General features: G+C 46.2%; 1 protein-coding gene across 1 annotated transcript in view; it reads right to left on the bottom strand.

Moving 5' to 3' along the window:
- The window catches only part of LOC129824865 (serine palmitoyltransferase 2-like), a 29,195-nt gene extending 6,650 nt beyond the window's left edge, over positions 1-22,545 (bottom strand). Inside the window, exons 1-9 of the mRNA XM_055884399.1 lie at positions 22,300-22,545; positions 14,339-14,533; positions 13,275-13,429; positions 12,538-12,686; positions 11,694-11,818; positions 8,786-8,879; positions 8,135-8,240; positions 6,922-7,141; positions 4,910-5,036 (exon numbers count right to left, since the gene is read on the bottom strand). Coding sequence (XP_055740374.1) covers positions 4,910-5,036; positions 6,922-7,141; positions 8,135-8,240; positions 8,786-8,879; positions 11,694-11,818; positions 12,538-12,686; positions 13,275-13,429; positions 14,339-14,533; positions 22,300-22,458 — 1,330 coding nt within the window. The 5' untranslated portion in view covers positions 22,459-22,545. The remainder of the gene's footprint in view (positions 1-4,909; positions 5,037-6,921; positions 7,142-8,134; positions 8,241-8,785; positions 8,880-11,693; positions 11,819-12,537; positions 12,687-13,274; positions 13,430-14,338; positions 14,534-22,299) is intronic.
- Between the last annotated feature and the right edge of the window lie 1,484 nt (positions 22,546-24,029).

The raw sequence follows: 24,029 nt of genomic DNA, 5'->3' as shown, positions 1-24,029 counted from the left end.
GGGGATATTCTCAGGAGGGATGGCTTTCCACTTGTTTCACATTCCTTTTAAATTGATGTCCTGACTGTTCCCCGTCCCATCCAGATATGAAATATGCATTTTAGTTGTCTGTCCTATGCAGACATTTGATTTGAGCTACAAACCAGAGAAAGTCATTCTGGTTGTGTAATGGAGAGTATGATGGGTAACCTTGGCTGAGATCTGAAGACTCGTGTTAGTTCCCCGAGATGTGAAACCCAGTCAGTCATTCTGGCACTCAACACTATGGCCAAAACATTCAGCCTCACTACCCCTCCTAGCCTCACTACCCCTCCTAGCCTCACTACCCCTCCTAGCCTCACTACCCCTCCTAGCCTCACTACCCCTCCTAGCCTCACTACCCCTCCTAGCCTCACTACCCCTCCTAGCGACCTAGCCTCACTACCCCTCCTAGCGACCTAGCCTCACTACCCCTCCTAGCGACCTAGCCTCACTACCCCTCCTAGCGACCTAGCCTCACTACCCCTCCTAGCGACCTAGCCTCACTACCCCTCCTAGCAACCTAGCCTCACTACCTCTCCTAGCGACCTAGCCTCACTACCCCTCCTAGCCTCACTACCCCTCCTAGCCTCACTACCCCTCCTAGCCTCACTACCCCTCCTAGCGACCTAGCCTCACTACCCCTCCTAGCGACCTAGCCTCACTACCCCTCCTAGCGACCTAGCCTCACTACCCCTCCTAGCGACCTAGCCTCACTACCCCTCCTAGCGACCTAGCCTCACTACCCCTCCTAGCGACCTAGCCTCACTACCCCTCCTAGCGACCTAGCCTCACTACCCCTCCTAGCGACCTAGCCTCACTACCCCTCCTAGCGACCTAGCCTCACTACCTCTCCTAGCGACCTAGCCTCACTACCCCTCCTAGCGACCTAGCCTCACTACCCCTCCTAGCGACCTAGCCTCACTACCCCTCCTAGCGACCTAGCCATGGCAGTAACTTCAAAGGCTTGAATTTCAAACACATGAGGCTTTGAACAATAGAACTGCCAACGTTCCTCTTTCCTGAGAAAACTATCACCGTGGGATCAGCCATTTCCATGTCTTTGTGCCAGTCAGAGACTGGTCTGGACCATTGAGATAGTGGTGCAGAGATATCAGTTCTGTACTTTGTCCCTATCCACTGATACAGGATCAGATATGTTTTCATCCTCCAGTGGTTACTGTTAAGGTTGACTATAGGGTAATCTGATCTGAGATCTGTGGTTATTTGCAACTATCTAGGTAGGAACAGGAGGAACCTCCCTGTCAGAATAACATAATCCTGGAGTGACCCGGACCCTCGCTGGGTTTAGGCTGTGTGTGTGTGTGTGTGTGTGTGTGTGTGTGTGTCGAGCATAGTGAACTCCTGAGAGAACTCTAATCCACAGTGGCATGTCGCTTTGTACACAGCTGGAAGCCACACACACACACTGGAGCTCAGACAGACAGACATCTGAAAGCCATGAAGCCCATACTACCAGTTCACAGGCTTCAAATCACTCAGAGCCCTGAGGGAAGCAGGGGACCAACTGGATGTTTTAACCCAGCCTGGTGCTACCGGGAGGGGGATAGATACACTCTGGATGGGCTGAGCTGGTTCCAGATGTTTGCTGTACAGTGTGTGTAGGAGTGACCGTCAACTCCACTGCACCTGATGACAGCACTCAGGTTGAAGAGAGGAGATTGTGTTCTACAGATGGACCAGACAGGAGACCCAACTTTCACTCGTTTTTAAGTACAGTTCAACCAGGACTCAACAGCTATTGGATTTTATATTCGTGTGAAGTTTTAGTTTGGAAGAATCCACACACAGCTAATTGTATTTTAAGTGCATATTTTTGAATCAATGTAAACTGTTTTTCCTTCAGTTTTTCTGTGAGCAAGAATCAATGAATTTAGTCAGAAGTCAGTAATGCTTTCCAGGTCTGTACTTCCACCTTGTGGTTACTGGTGGTAATGACACTGTGCGGTACCAGGCACCGCCTAACGCAAGTGAAAACCTTTTGTATTGCCGTCATCATCAACCCTTTGGACCAGATTCAACTCCTGATGATTAAGTATTGATGATGGAATCAGGTTTTTCAGGTTTTACAGGGTCAGTGCCAATACCGTAGTTAATGTTCAGGAGTAGTTGAGGTTGATACAGTGCATTCGGAAAGTATTCAGACCCCTTGACTTTTTCCACATTTTGTTACGTTACAGCCTTGTTGTAAAATTGATTAAATTGCCCCCCTCCCCCATCAATCTACACACAATACCCCATAATGACAAAGCAAAAACAGATTGACATTTTTGCTAATTTATTATAAATAAAAAATTTAAATATCACATTTACAAGGGTATTCAGACTATTTACTCAGTACTTTGTTGAAGCACTATTGGCAGCGATTACAGCCTTGAGTCTTCCGGAGCACAGCTGTATTTGGGGAGTTTCTCCCATTCTTCTCTGTAGATCCTCTCAAGCTCTATCAGGTTGGATGGGGAGCGTCGCTGCACAGCTAGATTTCAGGTCTCTCCAGAGATGTTAGATCGGGTTCAAGTCTGGAATCTGGCTGGGCCACTCAAGGACATTGAGACTTGTCCCGAAGCCACTCCTGCATTGCCTTGCTGTGTGCTTAGGGTTGTTGTCCTGTTGGAAGGTGAACCTTCGCCCCAGTCTGAGGTCCTGAGCACTCTGGAGCAGGTTTTCATCAAGGATCTCTGTACTTTTCTCTGTTCATCTTTCCCTCGATCCTCGATCCTGACTGGTCTCCCAATCCCTGCCACTGAAAAATATCCCCACAGCAAGATGCTGCCACCACCATGCTTCACCGTAGGGATGGTGCCAGGTTTCCTCCAGTCGTGACGCTTGGCATTCAGTCCAAAGAGTTTAATCTTGGTTTCATCAGACCAGAGAATCTTGTTTCTTATAGTCTGAGAGTCTTTAGATCACAATTGGCAAACGGCAAGGGGGTGTCATGTGCCTTTTAGTGAAGAGTGGCTTCCCTCTGGCCATTCAACCATAAAGGCCTGATTGGTGCAGTGCTGCAGAGATGGTTGTCCTTCTGGAAGGTTCTCCCATCTCCACAGAGGAACTCTGGAGCTCTGTTAGAGTGACCACTGGGTTCTTGGTCACCTCCCAGACCAAGGCCCTTCTCCCGATTGCTCAGTTAGGCCGGGCAGCCAGCTCTAGGAAGAGCCTTGGTTGTTCATAAATTCTTCCATTTAAGAATGATGGAGGCCACTGTGTTCTTGGGGACCTTCAATGCTGCAGACATTTTTTGGTACCCTTCCGCAGAACTGTGCCTCAACACAATCATGGCTTGGATTTACTCTGACATGCGCTGTCAACTGTGGGACCTTATATAGACAGGTGTGTGCGGTGCCGTCTTTCGGATGGGACGTTAAACGGGTGTCCTGACTCTCTGAGGTCATTAAAGATCCCATGGCACTTATCGTAAGAGTAGGGGTGTTAACCCCGGTGTCCTGGCTAAATTCCCAATCTGGCCCTCAAACCATCATGGTCACCTAATAATCCCCAGTTTACAATTGGCTCATTCATCCCCCTCCTCTCCCCTGTAACTATTCCCCAGGTCGTTGCTGCAAATGAGAACGTGTTCTCAGTCAACTTACCTGGTAAAATAACGGTAAATAAATAAATAAAAATAAATTTTCAAATCATGGCCAATTAATTGAACTTACCACAGTTGGACTCCAATCAAGTTGTAGAAACGTCTCAAGGATGATCAATGGAAACAGGATTCACCTGAGCTCAATTGAGTTTCATAGCAAAGGGTCTGAATACTTGTGTAAATAAGGTATTTCTGTTGATTTTTAATAAACTGTTTTCGCTTTGTCATTTCAGGGGATTGTGTGTTGATTGATGAGGATATATATTTAATCCATTTTAGAATAAGGCTGTAATGTAACAAAATGTGGAAAAAGTCAAGGGGTCTGAATACTTTCCGAATGCACTGCATGTACAGTATACTGAACCAAAATATAAAGGCAACATTTTCAAATATTTTGCTGATTTAGAGATCATTTAAGGAAATCAGTGAATTGAAATACATTAATTTGGCCCTAATCTATGGATTTCACATGACTGGGCAGGGGCGCAGCCATGGGTGAGCCTGGGAGGGCATAGGCCCACCCACTTGGGAGCCATGCCCACCCACTGTGGAGCCAGGCCCAGCCAATCAGAATGAGTTTTTCCCCACAAAAGGGTTTTATTTCAGACAGAAATACTCCTCAGCACCCCTCCCTGACGATGCCTCAGGTGAAGAAGCCGGATGTTGAGGTCCTGGGCTGGCGTGATTACACGTGGTCTGCGGCTGTGAGGTCGGTTGTACGTACTGACAGATTCTCCAAAAATGAAGTTGGAGGAGGCTTATGGTGGAGAAATGAACATCAAATATCTGGAAACAGCTCTGGTGGACATTCCTGCAGTCAGCATGACAATTGCAAACTCCCTCAAAACATGAGACATCTGTGACATGTTGTTGTGTGACTAAACAGCACATTTTATAGTGGCCTTTTATTGTCCCCAGCACAAGGTGCACCTGTGTAATGATCATGCTGTTTAATCAGCTTCTTGATATGCCACACCTGTCAGGTGGATGGATTATCTTGGCAAAGGAGAAATACTCACTAACAGTGATGTAAACAAATGTGTCCACAAAATTTGAGCGAAATAAGCTTTTTGTGCGTATGGAACATTTCTGGGACCTTTTATTTCAACTCATGAAACATGGGACCAACACTTTACATGTTGCGTTTATATTTTTGTTCTGTATACATATAAAACAGGGGTAAAGTGTTACTGATTGCAGGATTTGGGATATTAACTAGTTCTATTTCAGCTACACAGTGTGTTTCCTCCCAGCTGAGGGAGGCTGGCTGTGTAAACTCACCCAGAGTGGTACCGTCCTCCCCCATGATAATCTTCATAGAAGTGATGATCTGTTGGGACACAGGAGGAGACATGGAGGTGGCGTAGATAGCACTGTGGGAGTGGGACCGCAGGTAGTCTATCAACTCCTATGGGGGAAGAGAAGAGACCATTGTCATTCTCATGTAGACAGTATGGGATCTATTCAGAAATGAAACGTGCTCCAACTGAGCCATGGAAGTCTGGCTTCACTGTGGGAAATGTCTCATTGGGCAATGATGAAACCGGCTTGTCCTGTGGATGACGAAACCACCACACCGAAACCTTTTTCAGTAAACTGTATCAGTAACCAGCCCTGAAAACAAAGGCTTCGACTCATGATATACATGTCATGACTCATGTCAGTGGTGATTATCTGTTTGAACACCCAAGGCAGTTTCAGTGTTAGAAGGGAGGGACCCCTGCACCTAGCTCCGTTGTAACTGAATGTTTTGGTGTTTCCAGCACTGAGTGCTGCTTCAGAGGTCTTGGCACCCCGCCAAGAACATTTCTCCTGATCGCAGATCTTTTGGCGTTGCTTAGCCATACTTCCTAGTCTAGTATTCATTCACTTAATGGAACGGGAACACGAGGAAAAAAGCTGGCACTCAAGTTTTTGCCTTTCGGAGAGAGCTGGCTATCCTCCAGCAGCGGCCTAGTCCTCCGATCTATCCTCCAGCAGCGGCCTAGTCCTCCAATCTATCCTCCAGCAGCGGCCTAGTCCTCCGATCTATCCTCCAGCAGCGGCCTAGTCCTCCGATCTATCCTCCAGCAGCGGCCTAGTCCTCCGATCTATCCTCCAGCAGCGGCCTAGTCCTCCAATCTATCCTCCAGCAGCGGCCTAGTCCTCCAATCTATCCTCCAGCAGCGGCCTAGTCCTCCAATCTATCCTCCAGCAGCGGCCTAGTCCTCCAATCTATCCTCCAGCAGCGGCCTAGTCCTCCAATCTATCCTCCAGCAGCGGCCTAGTCCTCCAATCTATCCTCCAGCAGCGGCCTAGTCCTCCAATCTATCCTCCAGCAGCGGCCTAGTCCTCCAATCTATCCTCCAGCAGCGGCCTAGTCCTCCGATCTATCCTCCAGCAGCGGCCTAGTCCTCCGATCTATCCTCCAGCAGCGGCCTAGTCCTCCGATCTATCCTCCAGCAGCGGCCTAGTCCTCCGATCTCTCCTCCAGCAGCGGCCTAGTCCTCCGATCTATCCTCCAGCAGCGGCCTAGTCCTCCGATCTATCCTCCAGCAGCGGCCTAGTCCTCCGATCTATCCTCCAGCAGCGGCCTAGTCCTCCGATCTATCCTCCAGCAGCGGCCTAGTCCTCCGATCTATCCTCCAGCAGCGGCCTAGTCCTCCGATCTATCCTCCAGCAGCGGCCTAGTCCTCCGATCTATCCTCCAGCAGCGGCCTAGTCCTCCGATCTATCCTCCAGCAGCGGCCTAGTCCTCCGATCTATCCTCCAGCAGCGGCCTAGTCCTCCGATCTATCCTCCAGCAGCGGCCTAGTCCTCCGATCTATCCTCCAGCAGCGGCCTAGTCCTCCAATCTATCCTCCAGCAGCGGCCTAGTCCTCCAATCTATCCTCCAGCAGCGGCCTAGTCCTCCAATCTATCCTCCAGCAGCGGCCTAGTCCTCCAATCTATCCTCCAGCAGCGGCCTAGTCCTCCAATCTATCCTCCAGCAGCGGCCTAGTCCTCCAATCTATCCTCCAGCAGCGGCCTAGTCCTCCGATCTATCCTCCAGCAGCGGCCTAGTCCTCCGATCTATCCTCCAGCAGCGGCCTAGTCCTCCAATCTATCCTCCAGCAGCGGCCTAGTCCTCCGATCTATCCTCCAGCAGCGGCCTAGTCCTCCGATCTCTCCTCCAGCAGCGGCCTAGTCCTCCGATCTATCCTCCAGCAGCGGCCTAGTCCTCCGACCTATCCTCCAGCAGCACTAAAGCTCTTGGTAAATACTCCCATTATGACCTCCCCTGACCTTTAACCTCTGTCAGACAGCCAACTCACCCTTTTTCCTCCGATATACCCTCCAGCAGCACCAAAGCTCTTAGTGAACGTTCCCATCATGATGTCAACATCTTTGGGGTCCAGACCAAAGTACTCGACCACCCCTCCACCGCGAGGTCCTAGTGCCCCGATGCTGTGGGCCTCGTCCAGGTAGAGAAAGGCCTTGTAGCGCTTCTTCAGGGCTATCACCTCAGGCAGACGCACGATGGATCCCTCCATACTGAAGATGGAGAGGAGAATGGTGAGATGTGGAGGGAGGAGAGACAGACACACACATACATTAACGTGTACGCACAGCACACACACACGACATTAACGTGTACGCACAGCACACACACACACAAACGTGTACGCACAGCACACACACACACACACAAACGTGTACGCACAGCACACACACACACAAACGTGTACGCACAGCACACACTATAAATATTCTGTGGATCAACTGTTGTGTCTGGAAAATGACCACACCGCCGTACTAAGACATGTGAACGTCTCCCTATGTGCAATCTAAAACAACGTAAGCAGTGTATGTTGCTTTTTGATCTTCATTTGCAGTGAGAAGTAAGTGACTGTGTGTTTCTCTAGATCACTCAGGGTGTGTCAGACCGTTTTAACGACACATTTAGTGAACTGATCAGGGACAGGCAGCTTCACCAAGATCCATACAGATCACAACGGATTGGTGGACCTTTACACAAAGTACATGACAAACAACTCAAGTCGCACTATATTTATGCCCACTTCTATGTAAAGAACGTGCCGAGCCTGCAGGGAGACTAGGCCGCGCCGAGCCTGCAGGGAGACTAGGCCGCGCCGAGCCTGCAGGGAGACTAGGCCGCGCCGAGCCTGCAGGGAGACTAGGCCGCGCCGAGCCTGCAGGGAGACTAGGCCGCGCCGAGCCTGCAGGGAGACTAGGCCGCGCCGAGCCTGCAGGGAGACTAGGCCGCGCCGAGCCTGCAGGGAGACTAGGCCGCGCCGAGCCTGCAGGGAGACTAGGCCGCGCCGAGCCTGCAGGGAGACTAGGCCGTGCCGAGTGCGTGCTGATTCTGCAGGGAGACTTTCTAAAATGTATTGTGAGCGTCTGATTCAGGTGGGGTTATTTCCATTATTTATTGAAATTCATTAATGAACGTTTAATAAGAAAACTCAGAATAGAAATGCAGATGATAGCTGTACATATGATACCTCTTAAAAAAAGGTACAGTACCTGTATATTCCTTCGACCAGAATGAGGATCTTCTTCCAGGGCCTGCGTGTTCTGGGCTGGCCGTGGACTATGGCATCTCTCAACAGCTTCTCTAGACTCACCATATCTAGAGAGACAGACACAGAACATAGAAAAGCGTCTGAATAATGCAGCGGAAGTACCTGAATGTTTAGACATTGTATCCCAAGCAAGACAACAACAAGATGGCTGGCTAACACTGAGTGGCAGCAAGTCTTCGAGTGAAGAAATGTGTTTATGCGTCACATCTCCCCTGTCTTGTCAGTCTAAAATAGAATGCCAGGAGGAGCAATGAGAGAAAACAAGACAAACACTGGCACGAAATATCCATATTATTATCTGACACCTAACTACAGAGTCACGTCTAACTGGATAGGGAGGAACAGTAGATGGTGTAGAGGTGGCTGGAGATGGACGGTGGCTTACATGTGCTCAGACGAATATAAAGACAAACAAACAGCTCGACAGAGACTAGAGCTTCTAATGAGAGACAGTTGGTCTTTAGTGTTGTGTTGATTGCACGGAGCAGGTTACGTCCCATTGTGATCTGTAAGTTTACTGTAGAGAGCTGCCTGAGGTAATAGGTAGATGGTGATCAAACAGGGTCGTCTTTGACAACACTAAATGACTCACTGTTGTGCTTGAAGACTCTGATGATGGATCCAGACAGCCGAGCGCCCAGCACCAGAGAGGCATGGTTTAACTCATCACTCAGGATCAAACAACCCTGGAATTACAGAAAAATACTATCATTTATTTACATCGCAATACAAAAACCCTAACACAGTAAAGTGGTATACAGGACAGTTTCCTTGAAGGGGGGGTCACAGACGCAGTCTCACAGTCAATGACACCTCAGACATCACACCACGACACCCCACAGCCATTGTATAGTTACCGCAAGACAAGTTACACAATTCCATCATCTAGTGATTGAACGATTGAGCAGAATTAGTGCATTAAGCAACGATGTAATTTCCAAGAAGAAGATACGAGGAAGTCTGTCAGGAACATGTGAATGGTCCTTCGCCTCTCCTCAATGTGTGCGTCTGTCGAGAGGAAGTGTGTTGACTACTTTCACGAGGACGACCACGCGCCAGCCAGTCAGAGACTTTTACTTCACTTTTTGTCAAAACAAAACTTAGAGGAGGAGAAGTAAAGGGTTATATGAGTCAGAGAGAGTAGGGGTGGAGAGAGAGGGGGGCGGAGAGAGGAGCGGAGAGAGAGAGAGGGGGCGGAGAGTGAGCTTCCTATCCTAATAACTCAAGGCCTTTCAGGCATCATGATGATTAACGACCTGTTTCTCAATGTTTTGAAAACACACTGAGGAAACTAGAGAATATGGGGGACTTTGAGCAGTTCTGGACTGATTCCGAATGACATGTTGGTGTCGAAAGCGCTCTGTGAACACCGTAGTGTCCCTTAACTTATAATGCCAAAAAGCCCCAGCTGTCTGCTCTCTGTTTCCAAGTGTCAGGTTTCAGACCCTACATTTGCATAAGGAGTGACGTGTCACATTTTCTGGCCTATCCAGACAAAGAATCAATTATCTCTTCCTCTGAGCGAGTGAGCTGAGCTTGGGAGAAGGAAAATGACGGTGACAGTCAAACGAATCCAGCCATAGTGGTTTCATCTCTGTGTGATATGCTCAGCCGGATTTACCTCTTCACTAAATCATTTCGTAGAATTGAAGCAAGACCACTTTGTCTGGGTCAGAGACGGACAAAATCACTTTGTGCTTAAAGCTGAAGTTGTAACGAGTCTGCAAACATTGAATGGAGTTTCTGCGCCGCTCAGAGGACGTTCAGGAGAAAATTCTCTGTCAACCGTTATATGAAATGGTGCCAATATTGTACTGTCACTAAGTATGTTCATATTGATTTTACAGTTAGAAGAAATGTGAAATTGTTTAGAATTTCATTGTTATAATATTTAAAGCATTTGTTATTTCAAGCCACACTTTTGTTGAATAGGAAAGAAATATGATTTTTCATATTTTCATAATACTAATACTATGTACTTGAGCTTGTGTCCTCAAGTGAGTAGACCTCAGCAATTTATATAAATGTTTACCAGAAAGGTGAGTTCCAGATCTTTCTAAAACTATGCAACATTACCAGTTATTGTTCATGGCCATCTCATGGAAAATTATTACGTTTGGGTAAGTCTATTAAGGTGGAAATCAAAATGTTGTCCTATCATTCAACTGGTTAACATCAATGAGAGGTTACTTCAGTTCATTGACTTACAGAACGTGAGAGAGAGAGCGAGATAAGAGAGATAAGAAAGAGAGAGAACAGAGATGAGACACAGAGGGTGAGAGAGAGGGTGAGATTCCTACCTAGCCAGCAAGAGCAGGAATGTTCATGGAGTGAGAAATACATGTAGTAAGATCAGGACCAGAAACCCTGGACCCACTCCAAGTCACATACCGCCCAAACAAATCCACAGATGATGCAATCTCTATTGAACTCCACACTGCCCTTTCCCACCTGGACAAAAGGAACACCTATGTGAGAATGCTATTCATTGACTACAGCTCAGCATTCAACACCATAGTGCCCTCAAAGCTTATCGCTAAGTTAAGGACGCTGGGACTGAACACTTCCTTCTGCAACTGGATTCCCAACTTCCTGATCGGCTGCCCCTAGGTGGTGGGGGTAGGCAACAAAACATCCGCCATGCGGAACCTCAACACGGAGCCCCTTAGGGGTCTGTAGTCCCTGCTCACCCATGGCCGCGCACGACTCCAACACCATCATTAAGTTTGCAGAAGACGGTGGTAGGCCTGATCACCAATGACGATGAGACAGCCTATAGGGAAGTCAGAGACAACAACCTCTCCCTCAACGTCAGTAATACAAATTCGCTGATCGTGGACGACAGGAAACGGAGGCCCGAGCACGCCCTCATTTAAATCAAAAAGGCTGCAGTGGAGCAGGTCGAGAGCTTCAAGTTCCTCAATGTCCACATCAATGAGGACATATTATGGTCCCCACACAGCAACCTAGTCGTGAAGAGGAAACAACTATGCTTTTTCCCCTCATGAGGCTGAAAAGATTCAGCATGGGCCCTCAGATCCTCACAAAGTTCTACAGCTGCACCAATGAGAGCGTCTTGACCGGCTGCATCACTGCTTAGTATGGCAACTGCCTGGCCTCCAACCACAAGCCACTACAGAGGATAGTGCATACTACAGGTTGACACGGGAGCCCAAAACCATTCCTGTCCAGTCTTTCCTGATCACACAACAGTTTCATAACCACGGAACTTTCCTGTCCCTTCCCAATAAAAAAATTAATAATCACTCCGGTCCCGTGCTCATTTTTGCACGCAGAAATATGTACACTATTGTGTTTGATTAGGAAGTATGAAAATGATTTCAGTAATGCAAAATGCGACTATGATATGTGGTTGTCTTACCTATATATATATATATATGTTAGTTAAATGCACTGACTTTAGGCCTAAAGTCTCTGTGGATGAGAGCGTATTCTAACTGACGTAAGCATGTGAGAAATATATATTTTTTTATCCCTACCTTTCCAGCCAGAGCCGGAATGTTCATGGAGTTGGTAGCAAAGCCCATCCCAAACGCCATAGATGACTCCACCCCCAGGAACCTAGCAACCAGCTGTTCCAACTCCTCATGGAGGTCCAGGTTACCTGGATACAGCAGGAAGAGGAACATGTAAATAAAAATGATGTCTTACTTCAACGAGTGTTCATGACACCATAAAGCGTGCACGACATCAATACAAAACGTACTAACATTCACTAGTATCCATATCAGTTACAGTGATGCTCTAAATCAACATCACTGTCCATTTTTAACTCAATACAACTGTCCAGGTCATACTACAATACAACAACACAAAGATGCACTACCTCAGAAGAACAGCTTCCTGCACATAACAAAGGCCTGACAAAAACAACGCATGGAGGACAACTTGACTAGAATGTTAATGTCCAACATGTCTTTCTATTCTGTGCTCTGTCATTGTGGGGTACATGACAACAGAGGACTTTTGTTTCCTCGTTTCCTTTCAAAAATGGCAAAACTACCAAAGTAGACGGCACAACCAAGCCCAACAACAGAATGAGTGAGCCAGTTTGTCCCCAGAAGGTTGTCTGCAGTTTTATATTTTACCAACGTTTTGTATCAGCGCTTCCTTTAAATAACATATGCCATTTAGAAGATACGTTTATCCAAGCGACTTAACAATCACGCGTGCATACATTTTTGGTACGGGTAGTACCGGGAATCGAACCCACTATCCTGGCGTTGTAAGCGCCATGCTCTACCTGCGGTCCACAGATATGAGTGTTTAAAAACAAAAACGGCCCTTGTCCCCAACAAGAAGGTGATTATAACCATGTCTTACCCATCTCATAGCGGGTGCTACCCACTCCAACGCCATAGTGGTGGGTCGACTCTGTGGCAGCGTCGGCACACCTCCCAGTGTTCTCAGCAAAGCCCAGGTAGTTATATGAACCCATGTTGATCACGTCTTTCACCACCTTACCTGTGTGTCTGGGTAGAAAGACAACTTATAGCAACTCTGTCGAGACAGAACTACAGTTGTGGTGGAGGAGGTCCGATCTTACACTGTGAAGTCCTGTATTTTAAAACCTGCTGATAACGCTAAACAACGCTACTTGATAACGCTAAATAACGCTACTTGTGAGTTTTGACAAGCAGCAAGAGTAGCTATCGTGTTGACAATAATATCAGGTTTTGTTTTGAACTTGTTCTTGACGGGTTCCCTAACACTTACATGCAGTTGTGACAGCAGCATATCCTGCCTAGCAAAGAGTGAATGAGGTTTTACCACACAACGATTCGTGACAGATATTGTCTGTTGGTTTCTACACATCACGTTCGTCCACAGATAGACTTCCCTCTCTTATCATTGTAAGTAGGACAATGACCTGTAGGTGATGGAGGGGGCAGGATAGACCCATGACATGGGTCGTTCTCACACAGACCCATCTACTCCCTGTAAAAGCCATGATAGTCCACGGGTAGGTCCAGAGTCTACAGTACCATATACAATAGTCTAGTAGCTACACATGTACACAAGCCCTGTTAGAGTTATTATGGTTAGGATGGGCCACTCACTGGAAGGTCCAGTTGTAGTCTTTGGAGGTCCTCTCCAACAGGTCCATCTTGGCTCCTGGAACACTGCAGATCGGCCTGTTCCAGTTGTCACGGATACGCATGTATAGATTCCTGGTGTAGAAGTTCTCAAAGTCCTGGTACAGTGGAACAAAGTCCTAGAAAACACACAGACAGAGACACAGAGAGACTTGTCAGTCATTGTTGGAATCAATAACACGGACTGAATTTATGCAAACACACAGGTATGTCTTTCTCCCAAGCTTTCAAAGAAATCGTTTGACCTAACTGTTCAATATTAAAGCATTTGGTGTGCACTAGCCAGAAAGAGTGTGTTTATAGACAAACGCAAATTCCTCACAGGCATAGGTGTGTCTCCTTCACAGCTTCAGGACAACTGGTTTGGCATAACGCATAACGGTTGCACTGAGCATTGTGGTTTACAAAAAACAGGTTTGGAAAACGCTAAAGCTGTAGTGGAATGTGTCTGGAGAAATCAGTTTCACACCTTCCCATGTTACACGTCTGTATAGTTCAGGCATGTTTCACACCCTATTCACACAGCACCAGAGTAAATATGAGCACTGTAATAGCCTACATCATCAAACCGTTTTAGAGTGGGGTTTTAGAGGGGCATTTTAAAGTAGAAGCAATGAATGAATGGCAAAGAAGGACTAGGTAGACAGAAGTTGCCCCTAACCAGTAACCACTGACAGGGTCAGTTATTTCTCCAAACCCTTAATGGTAAAAAAAAAAAAATCAGGGGTGGGGTAATCCGATTCAGGGGCGGGGTAATCCGATTCAGGGGCGGGGTAATCCGATTCAGGGGCGGGGTAATCCGATTCAGGGGCGGGGTAATCCGATTCAGGGGCGGGGTAATCCGATTCAGGGGCGGGGTAATCCGATTCAGGGTCGGGGTAATCCGATTCAGGGGCGGGGTAATCCGATTCAGGGGCGGGGTAATCCGATTCTAGATCTGTCAGCGAGAACAAACACGCATCCAAGACAGGAGCTAAACAGAAAAAAAGTGAATAGCCTCCAAGCAAAAACTCATCTGCATCTCTTACCTTCTGCTCTTCCCTCTCTCTGGCCACATGGCACTTCTCCATGCCCCAGTGCCGGAGGAAGTCCCGCAGGTACCCGAAGATGGTGAGGATCCCGTAGCCCACGTAGGTGAGAACAGCCACAAGCAGAGGAGTCTCCTCAAACTGCTCCACGAACGCTTTGTTGTACAGGCTGGCGTTACGAACAACATGGTTGTTCTGGAGAAGAAGAAAATACACAGACAAACAGAAGATGGTTGTGTTGCTGACTGGAAGGGATTCGGTGTCCATCTTTACGTGCAATTTTGGTCATGCAAAGCAGGTAGCATTTGAACCACCATTTATTGGGTAGCCTAGTCTGTTCTAATATTCTCCTGTTGTGTCTGCAGAAAAGTCTAATGGTGGTTGCACCATTGCCGTCTGTCCAATGGGACACACCCAAGTTGAGGAAAGATCAACAAATGGCATTTGAGTGAGTAAACTGAGCCATTGATCACAGAAGTGTGAAACTAATCTACATATACCACAGATGCAGAAGTGTTAAACCCAGACGACATACTGTATCTCTGACTCTCCTTACAAGGTCATGATTTACTTTTAGTCAGGCCTAATCTGTTTGCTCTATAGAAACATGCAGAATATGTGACAGTCGGAAGTTTACATACACCTTAGACAAATACATTTAAACTCAATTTAATCCCAGTAAAAAAATCCCTGTTTTAAGTCAGTTAGGATCACCACTTTATTTTAATAATGTGAAATGTCAGAATAATAGTAGAGCGGATTATTTATTTCAGCTTTTATTTCTTTCATCACATTCCCAATGGGTCAGAAGTTTACATACACTCAATTAGTATTTGGTAGCATTGCCTTTAAAATTGTTGAACTTGGGTCAAACGTTTCGGGTAGCCTCCACAAGCTTCCCACAATAAATTGGGTGAATTTTGGCCAATTCCTGCTGACAGAGCTGATGTAACTGAGTCAGGTTTGTAGGCCTCCTTGCTCACACACACATTTGCACACACATTTTCTATAGGATTGAGGGCAGGGCTTGTGATGGCAACTCCAATACCTTGACTTTGTTGTCCTTAAGTCATTTTGCCACAACTTTGGAAGTATGCTTGGGGTCATTGTCCATTTGGAAGACCCATTTGTAACCAAGCTTTAACTTCCTGACTGATGTCTTGAGATGTTGCTTCAATATATCCACATAATTTTCCTTTCTCATGATGCCATCTATTTTGTGAAGTGCACCAGTCCCTCCTGCAGCAAAGCACCCCACAACATGATGCTGCCACCCCCGTGTTTCACGGTTGGGATGGTGTTCATTGGCTTGCAAGCCTCCCCCTTTTTCCTCCAAACATAATGATGGTCATTATGGCCAAACAGTTCTATTTTTGTTTCATCAGACCAGAGGACATTTCTCAAAAAGTACAATCTTTGTCCCCACGTGCAGTTGTAAACCGTAGTCTGGCTTTTTAATGGTGGTTTTGGAGCAGTGGCTTCTTCCTTGCTGAGCAGCCTTTCATGTTATATTGATATAGGACTCGTTTTACTGTGGATAAAGATACTTTTGTACCTGTTTCCTCCAGCATCTTCACAAGGTCCTTTGCTGTTGTTCTGGGATTGATTTGCACTTTTCGCACCAAAGTACGTTCATCTCTAGGAGACAGAACGCATCTCCTTCCTGAGCGGTATGATGGCTGCTTGGTCCCATGGTGTTTATACTTGCGTACTATTGCTTGTACAGATGAACGTGGTACCTTCAGGCGTTTGGAAATTGCTCCCAACGATGAACCAGACTTGTAGAGATCTACCATTTTTTTCTGAGGTCTTGGCTGATTTCTTTTGATTTTCCCATGATGTCAAGAAAAGAGGCACTGAGTTTGAAGGTAGGCCTTGAAATACATCCACAGGTACACCTCCAAATGACTCAAATTATGTCAATTAGCCTATCAAAAGCATCTAAAGCAATGACATCATTTTCTGGAATTTTCCAAGCTGTTTAAAGGCACAGTCAACTTAGTGTATGTTAACTTCTGATCCACTGGAAATGTGATACAGTGACTTAAGTGAAATTATGTCTGTAAACAATTGTTGGAAAAATTACTTGTCATGCACAAAGTAGATGTCCTAACCAACTTGCCAAAAACAATAGTTTGTTATCAAGAAATTTGTGGAGTGGTTGAAATACGAATGTTAAATGACTCCATCCTAAGTGTATGTAAACTTCCAACTTCAACTGTATGCATGTATGCATATATGCATGTATATATGTATATATGTATATATGCCTACAGCTTAGATACTTTGAATAAAGATTGTTTGTTAAAAACAATAACAGACCCCTGAATAGTGACAGTGTTTTTGATCCCTCCTGCAAAACCAGATCACCTGGACCCTGGGCTCAGAGGGCTATCCAGAGGGCTATCCAGAGGATAGAGGGCTATCCAGAGGGCTCTCCAGAGGGCTCTCCAGAGGATAGAGGGCTATCCAGAGGATAGAGGGCTATCCGGGGGGCTATCCAGAGGATAGAGGGCTATCCAGAGGATAGAGGGCTATCCAGAGGATAGAGGGCTATCCAGAGGGCTATCCAGAGGATAGAGGGCTATCCAGAGGGCTATCCAGAGGATAGAGGGCTATGCAGAGGATAGAGGGCTATGCAGAGGGCTATCCAGAGGGCTATCCAGAGGATAGAGGGCTATCCAGAGGGCTATCCAGAGGGCTCTCCAGAGGGCTCTCCAGAGGGCTCTCCAGAGGGCTCTCCAGAGGATAGAGGGCTATCCAGAGGGCTCTCCAGAGGATAGAGGGCTATCCAGAGGGCTCTCCAGAGGATAGAGGGCTATCCAGAGGGCTCTCCAGAGGATAGAGGGCTATCCAGAGGGCTCTCCAGAGGATAGAGGGCTATCCAGAGGGCTCTCCAGAGGATAGAGGGCTATCCAGAGGGCTCTCCAGAGGATAGAGGGCTATCCAGAGGGCTCTCCAGAGGATAGAGGGCTATCCAGAGGGCTCTCCAGAGGATAGAGGGCTATCCAGAGGGCTCTCCAGAGGATAGAGGGCTATCCAGGGGGCTCTCCAGAGGATAGAGGGCTATCCAGGGGGCTCTCCAGAGGATAGAGGGCTATCCAGAGGGCTCTCCAGAGGATAGAGGGCTATCCAGAGGGCTCTCCAGAGGATAGAGGGCTATCCAGAGGGCTCTCCAGAGGATAGAGGGCTATCCAGAGGGCTCTCCAGAGGATAGAGGGCTATCCAGAGGGCTCTCCAGAGGATAGAGGGCTATCCAGAGGGCTCTCCAGAGGATAGAGGGCTATCCAGAGGGCTCTCCAGAGGATAGAGGGCTATCCAGAGGGCTCTCCAGAGGATAGAGGGCTATCCAGAGGGCTCTCCAGAGGATAGAGGGCTATCCAGAGGGCTCTCCAGAGGATAGAGGGCTATCCAGAGGGCTCTCCAGAGGATAGAGGGCTATCCAGAGGGCTCTCCAGAGGATAGAGGGCTATCCAGAGGGCTCTCCAGAGGGCTCTCCAGAGGGCTCTCCAGAGGGCTCTCCAGAGGGCTCTCCAGAGGGCTCTCCAGAGGGCTCTCCAGAGGGCTATCCAGAGGGCTATCCAGAGGGCTATCCAGAGGGCTATCCAGAGGGCTATCCAGAGGATAGAGGGCTATCCAGAGAGCTATCCAGAGGGCTATCCAGAGGATAGAGGGCTATCCAGAGGATAGAGGGCTATCCAGAGGATAGAGGGCTATCCAGAGGATAGAGGGCTATCCAGAGGATAGAGGGCTATCCAGAGGATAGAGGGCTATCCAGAGGATAGAGGGCTATCCAGAGGCTTTTCATTGAGGCTGAACTGTGGCTTATTGTGTTGAAAACTAAACTCTCAAATCAAATGACCTAAAGTCAGTCAGCCTGGTCACCCATTAAACCCTGCTTAGCAACCACATGTGACCAAGTCATGCCTCTCTCTACCTTTATGGTGTGTGTGCGCATGTGGCCTACGTGCTCAATGCAACTCAGAACTGATCCCAGTGTCATTGTCCCATAAGGTACGGACATGATGAAATAGCCCTCTAAACTACACCACTAACCCACATGCAGGTCTGACTGCTAACAACTAGACCTTCAAGCTAACTGAAACACAAAGAGAAATGTTTAAAGTCAAATATACCGCTCAGAGAGAGCAGTTAGTGGCCTAGGCCCTCCAGCCACTACCACAGACTAGTAAAAACCCGACAGATCATATCTGAACACATTTTATAGCTGTGCATTAGCAACCGTCCGAAGACCAACTCGTGTGAGGAACAGTAGTCTACAGTACAGGGATCTAATAGGGCGTTTCGTATTCCATGAAAAGAGACGAGTTCCACACATCCAGGACGTGTCACTGTCACATGAGCTGGATAAAGAGGTCTTATAGGAGGGCAATGTCAACAAAGTGAATGCCTAGGCTCTCAATTTTTGCCGCTGCTAAACCTAATCTTTATTAAAACTCTCGACGGTGATACAACACCAGGATTATCAGCCAAGAGTGGGTAGGATAAGGGTACTGTTGAATTATCTGCATCACTAGCTCAACAGAGATCACCTTCGGGTTGAGAGCAACAACCTGTTAAGAGGGGTCAACCGGTCAGTTACTTTGAATTCAAAATGCTCCAAATTACCGTGTTGTTTGGTTTCTATACAACCCTTTCATATCTACATTGCCTGAGGGGTATAGGAAAAAGGGTACAATTTAGAATTCCACGGTAGCCTCAAGTGTGTGTCCAACCGCCCCAAGCTCCCAACACATCAACGCCTAGCTGTCAGTGTCCCTTTTCCTCATCCTCTCGCCTTCTGTCCTCAGAGACATTCAGCCCTCCCAAGGACCACTTCCTATAGCCAGCAGTCATTATCCCCAGGGGAGGCTTGTGTTGTGTCATGTGTGTGCTGCCTGGGAGACAAAGTACCCCTCTGCAGTTACGTTGCACAAACAACTGCCCTGCCTCCCCGTTCTGACTGGTATTCTCCATGGTAGTGTCAGTAGAGCTTCTACACCACACAAACTACATGCTCATGTGTTTAAATGTTTAGTCTTTTAGGTTAGGGTGTTGGACTCCAGTAAGACTAGCTGTCACCATTGGCTTTGGCTAATGGGGATCCTAAAAAATCGAATCGTCATGTTATGCCATCTGGAAACCATATATCCTGAGGCTGCATGTATTGTGGCTGAGGATTATAAAAAAGCAAATTTGAGAAAAAGGCTGCAGAAGTTGTAACACAGACTGTAGTACTCGCAGTGCTAAAACACTCGACCACTGCTACTCCAACTTCCGGGATGCTTACAAGGCCCTCCACCGCCCCCCTTTCGGCAAATCTGACCGCGACTCCATTTTGCTCTCCCCTTCCTATAGGCAGAAACTCAAACAGGAAGTACCCGTGCTAAGGACTACTCAACACTGGTCTGACCAATCTGAATCCATGCTTCAAGACTGTTTGATCACGCGGACTGGGATATGTTCCGGTAGCTTCAACGAATAACATTGACGTATATATATACTGATACGGTGACTGAGTTTATCAGGAAGTGTATAGGAGATGTTGTACCCACTGTGACTATTAAAACCTACCCTAACCAGAAATCGTGGATAGATGGCAGCATTCGCGCAAAACTGAAAGCACGAACTACCACATTTAACCATGGAAAGGTGACTGGGAATATGGCAGAATACAAACAGTGTAGTTATTCCCTCCGCAAGGCAATCAAACAGGCAAAATGTCAGTACAGAGACAAAGAGGAGTCGCAATTCATCGGCTCAGACACAAGATGTATGTTCCACCTTCACCCCTCTGATCCTCAACACTGGGGTTCCACAAAGGCTTGATCACCAACAATGACGAGACGACCTACAGCAAGGAGGTGAGGGATCTGGAAGTGTGGTGTCAGGAAAACAACCTCTCACTCAACGTCAACAAAACTAAGGAGATGATTGTGGACTTCAGGAAACAGCAGAGGGAGCACCCCCCTATCCACATCGACGGGACCGCAGTGGAGAAGGTGAAAAGCTTCAAGTTCCTTGGCGTACACATCACTGACAAACTGAAATGGTCCACCCACTCAGACAGTGTGGTGAAGAAGACGCAACAAGCACCTCTCAAACCTCAGGAGGCTGAAGAAAATGTGGCTTGTCACCTAAGACCCTCACAAACTCTTAGACTCACAATTGAGAGCATCATGTCGGGCTGCATCACCGCCTGGTACGGCAACTGCACCACCCGCAACTGCAGGGATCTACAGAGGGTAGTGCGGTCTGTCCAACACATCACTGGGGGAAAACTACCTGCCCTCCAGGACACCTACAGCACCCGATGTCACAGGAAGGCCAAAAAGATAATCAAGTACAACAACCACCCGAGCCACTGCCTGTTCACCCCACTATCATCCAGAAGGTGAGGTCAGTACAGGTGCATCAAAGCTGGGACCGAGAGACTGAAAAACAGCTTCTATCAAGGCCATCAGACTGTAAAATAGCCATCACTAGCACATTAGAGGCTTCTTCCTAGACACAGACTTGGAATAACTGGCCACTTTAATAAATTGAACACTAGTCACTTTAATAATGTTCACATATCTTACATTACTCATAGCATATTTATATACTGTATTCTATTCTACTGAATCTTAGGCTATGCCGCTCTGACATTGCTCATCCATATATTTATATATTCTTAATTCATCATTCCTTTACTTAGATTTGTGTGTATTGAGTATATGTGCAATTGTTAGATATTACTCATTATATATTAGTGCACTGTCGGAGCTAGAAAGACAAGCATTTCGCTACACCCGCAATAACATCTGCTAAACACATGCGTGACCAATAACATTTTATTTGATCATTTAAAACCTGGATAGGAGTTTGGAGTTTATAAGAGTGACTTTATGTTGTAAATGATTAGTTTAAAAGTGAGTTATGGAGAAAACAATGGTGAAAATGAGTCTAGCATGTGGTTGATTGTTAATTGGTTAGTAAACTAAATAACCTACACAATGAAAGCATAGCAGCCTATGATTACGCTGTCTAACAACACCCATAGCCTATTCTTCAGTCTAATCGAGGGGTCCAGGATGACCACAGGACAGAAATAACACTCCACAGAATGGTGCAAAGAAAACAGACTCATTCTTAATGTAAAAATAAAACAAGGAAATTACAAACTTCAGAACCATAGAAGATGACACCAGGCCAATCCACATTGACTCAGAACAAATAGAATCAATTGAGCAATACAAATAAAAATCGACTCGAAACTCTCTCGGATTGCAAACACGCAACAGATATACAAAAAGGGACAACGACTGTATTTCATTCCAACTACACAAAATAGTAACGCTGTCAAGCAAAATCAGCGGAGTTAAACTCAAGAACATGGAAGCGCTGTTCTTGGAGAGAGTTGTGAGGGCAGGAGCGAGAATTCCCACAGACCTGACACACCCACTCAACCAGGAGTACCAGCTACCATCAACCCGCCGATAGAGTCCATCTTTACAAAACCACCTGAGCCCAGAAATCATTCATCCCCACCAGTATATGGCAATTGAATAAATAACTGCTCCCTCCCCCATACGAACTGTTAACTGTAACCACATGTGTTGCGGATGTAGTTGTTTGTTACTATATATATATATAATTGATGTACTTATGTGGTGATGCTTTGCTGTGTTGAGATGCAAGACACATTTTCACAAAACGGACACGATAAATAATTATTATAATTCAGTCAACACATTCTGAGGCTTAATCATTTCATCACAAAGCATCCACCCTTTCAAACTTGTTACAATGACTCAACTTCAATACTAGTTTAAAAAAGCGACAAATAAAAATAGTTGGAATAAGTAGCTACATTTTATTGGGCTATGTTTATTCAATCTATATTGTTGCCGGATATTCTAATGGTCATTCCCTATTCTCATCGAGCGGTAGTAGCAGTAGTGTTGACGGGTGGGCCTCACCTCACTCGGGCGCCGATTCTTCTGTTGCGGTTGTTGGAACAAGCAATGATTCTTCACGAAACCGTTCCTTCTCGATGATGTCTTACCGTTGGATGTCCGGTGGAAAACATCTCCATTTGTCAGTTTATTCGCCGAGCTCTTGGTCATACTTGGTGGCATTTATTCGCCTGAATATCCAGGTTTGTATACTTACGTGCCCGGGACCTCTCTTCTCTCTCTGAGACTGGGGAAACTGCAAATACACAATATGAGATTACCGGAAATGCACGCCCCTGTTAACTTTCAGCGACCAATGAGGAGTTTATGACGTCATGTAAAACTGAATAAATACGGAATTAGCCATGTAAATTACCATCGAAAGAGCCTGTAGTAACCTTTTGCATGGTTTTACGATTTTTCCAGTGAAGTATCACTTCACTTGTGTGTAAAGGACTTTGGTCATGTGCCATGGCCTACAGGAAAACAGTCTAAGGAGACGATTTTTCTTACACCCACCCACTGAGCCAGATGTCCCTGAATAGGATGTTTGTGAAAGTAGTATTTTTGGGAAACTGAATAGAATTACATTATTTCCAGCTTGTATGACTGTTTTAATGAATGATTCACATTATCTCCAGCGTTCATGACAACTTGTTTAAATGTTTACAGTTAATCGATTTACAATCCTCCAAGGTTACAGAATATGTTTCCTCACACACTCAGTCTACAAGATACCTAGTCTAAACCAATTATCTTGTATCCCAAATACACCCTACCCCCTATGTAGGGCACTACTTTTGACCAGGACCCAAAGGGCTCTGATGAAAAGTAGGTCACTATATAGGGACTAGGGTGCCATTTGGGACATACAGTCAATTGCACATGAAGGCTGTACCTTTTTTGATGAGTTACCCTAGTCATAGCCTACTGTTGAACACAAACACAGCAACATACTGCCACATAGTGAAATACTGCCGCAATGACTGGCCAGGGGCCTGAAACAGTAACCTTATCTGCTCCTCTTTCAGTGGGCCTTTCTTTACCTACACAATATCCCGCTCGGTAAAGCTTTAAATACTTTTAAAACAGCTATAATTTGTTGTTTAAAATTGTGTGATAGTCATTCATAAACACTTCATAATATAGGTAACCTTATAATAAAAGGTAACCTTATCACATAATACTATTTCATTTATCCACCAGTTATTTCCTCTTGTACCTACCAGTACAAGAAGTGGAAGATAACAAACACAGTAGTCACAGCCTGTGCTTTGCTTGGAATTGCCAGCTAAAACATTCCTGGAATAGAAGGAAATAACACTCCTGATCTTTGGAGTCAATACCATGGAGAACATAAAACAATAGTCCTTGTTATCCTGAGGTCAAGTGCAGCACCCCCCTCCCCCCAAAAATAAGTGTATATATTTTTTACTTATTTATTTAAATAGAGTGTTAAAGGTGCTGCATGGTCAATCTGACATCTGCATTGGCCGTGCAGCTTTTATGGTGATATGGCCTCTGCAGAAGAAAGGGCATTAATACTTTCACTTCCCCCGAGCAGTGCAGAGCTGTTGTCAGCGTTGTCATACTTGAGTAAAAATAAAGATACCTTAATAGAAAATGTATAATTTTTCCTGTCCTGCTAACAATTCAAAACGCAACAAGTACTTTTGGGTGTCTGGGAAAATGTATGGAATAAAAAGTACATTATTTTCTTTAGGAATGTAGTGAAGTAAAATAAAAAGTAAAAA

Source organism: Salvelinus fontinalis, chromosome 27 (genome assembly GCF_029448725.1).
Source record: "Salvelinus fontinalis isolate EN_2023a chromosome 27, ASM2944872v1, whole genome shotgun sequence".
Classification (NCBI taxonomy): domain Eukaryota; kingdom Metazoa; phylum Chordata; class Actinopteri; order Salmoniformes; family Salmonidae; genus Salvelinus; species Salvelinus fontinalis.
Note: the sequence above shows the minus strand (reverse complement) of the source record. Positions and strands in the feature narration are given on the sequence as shown.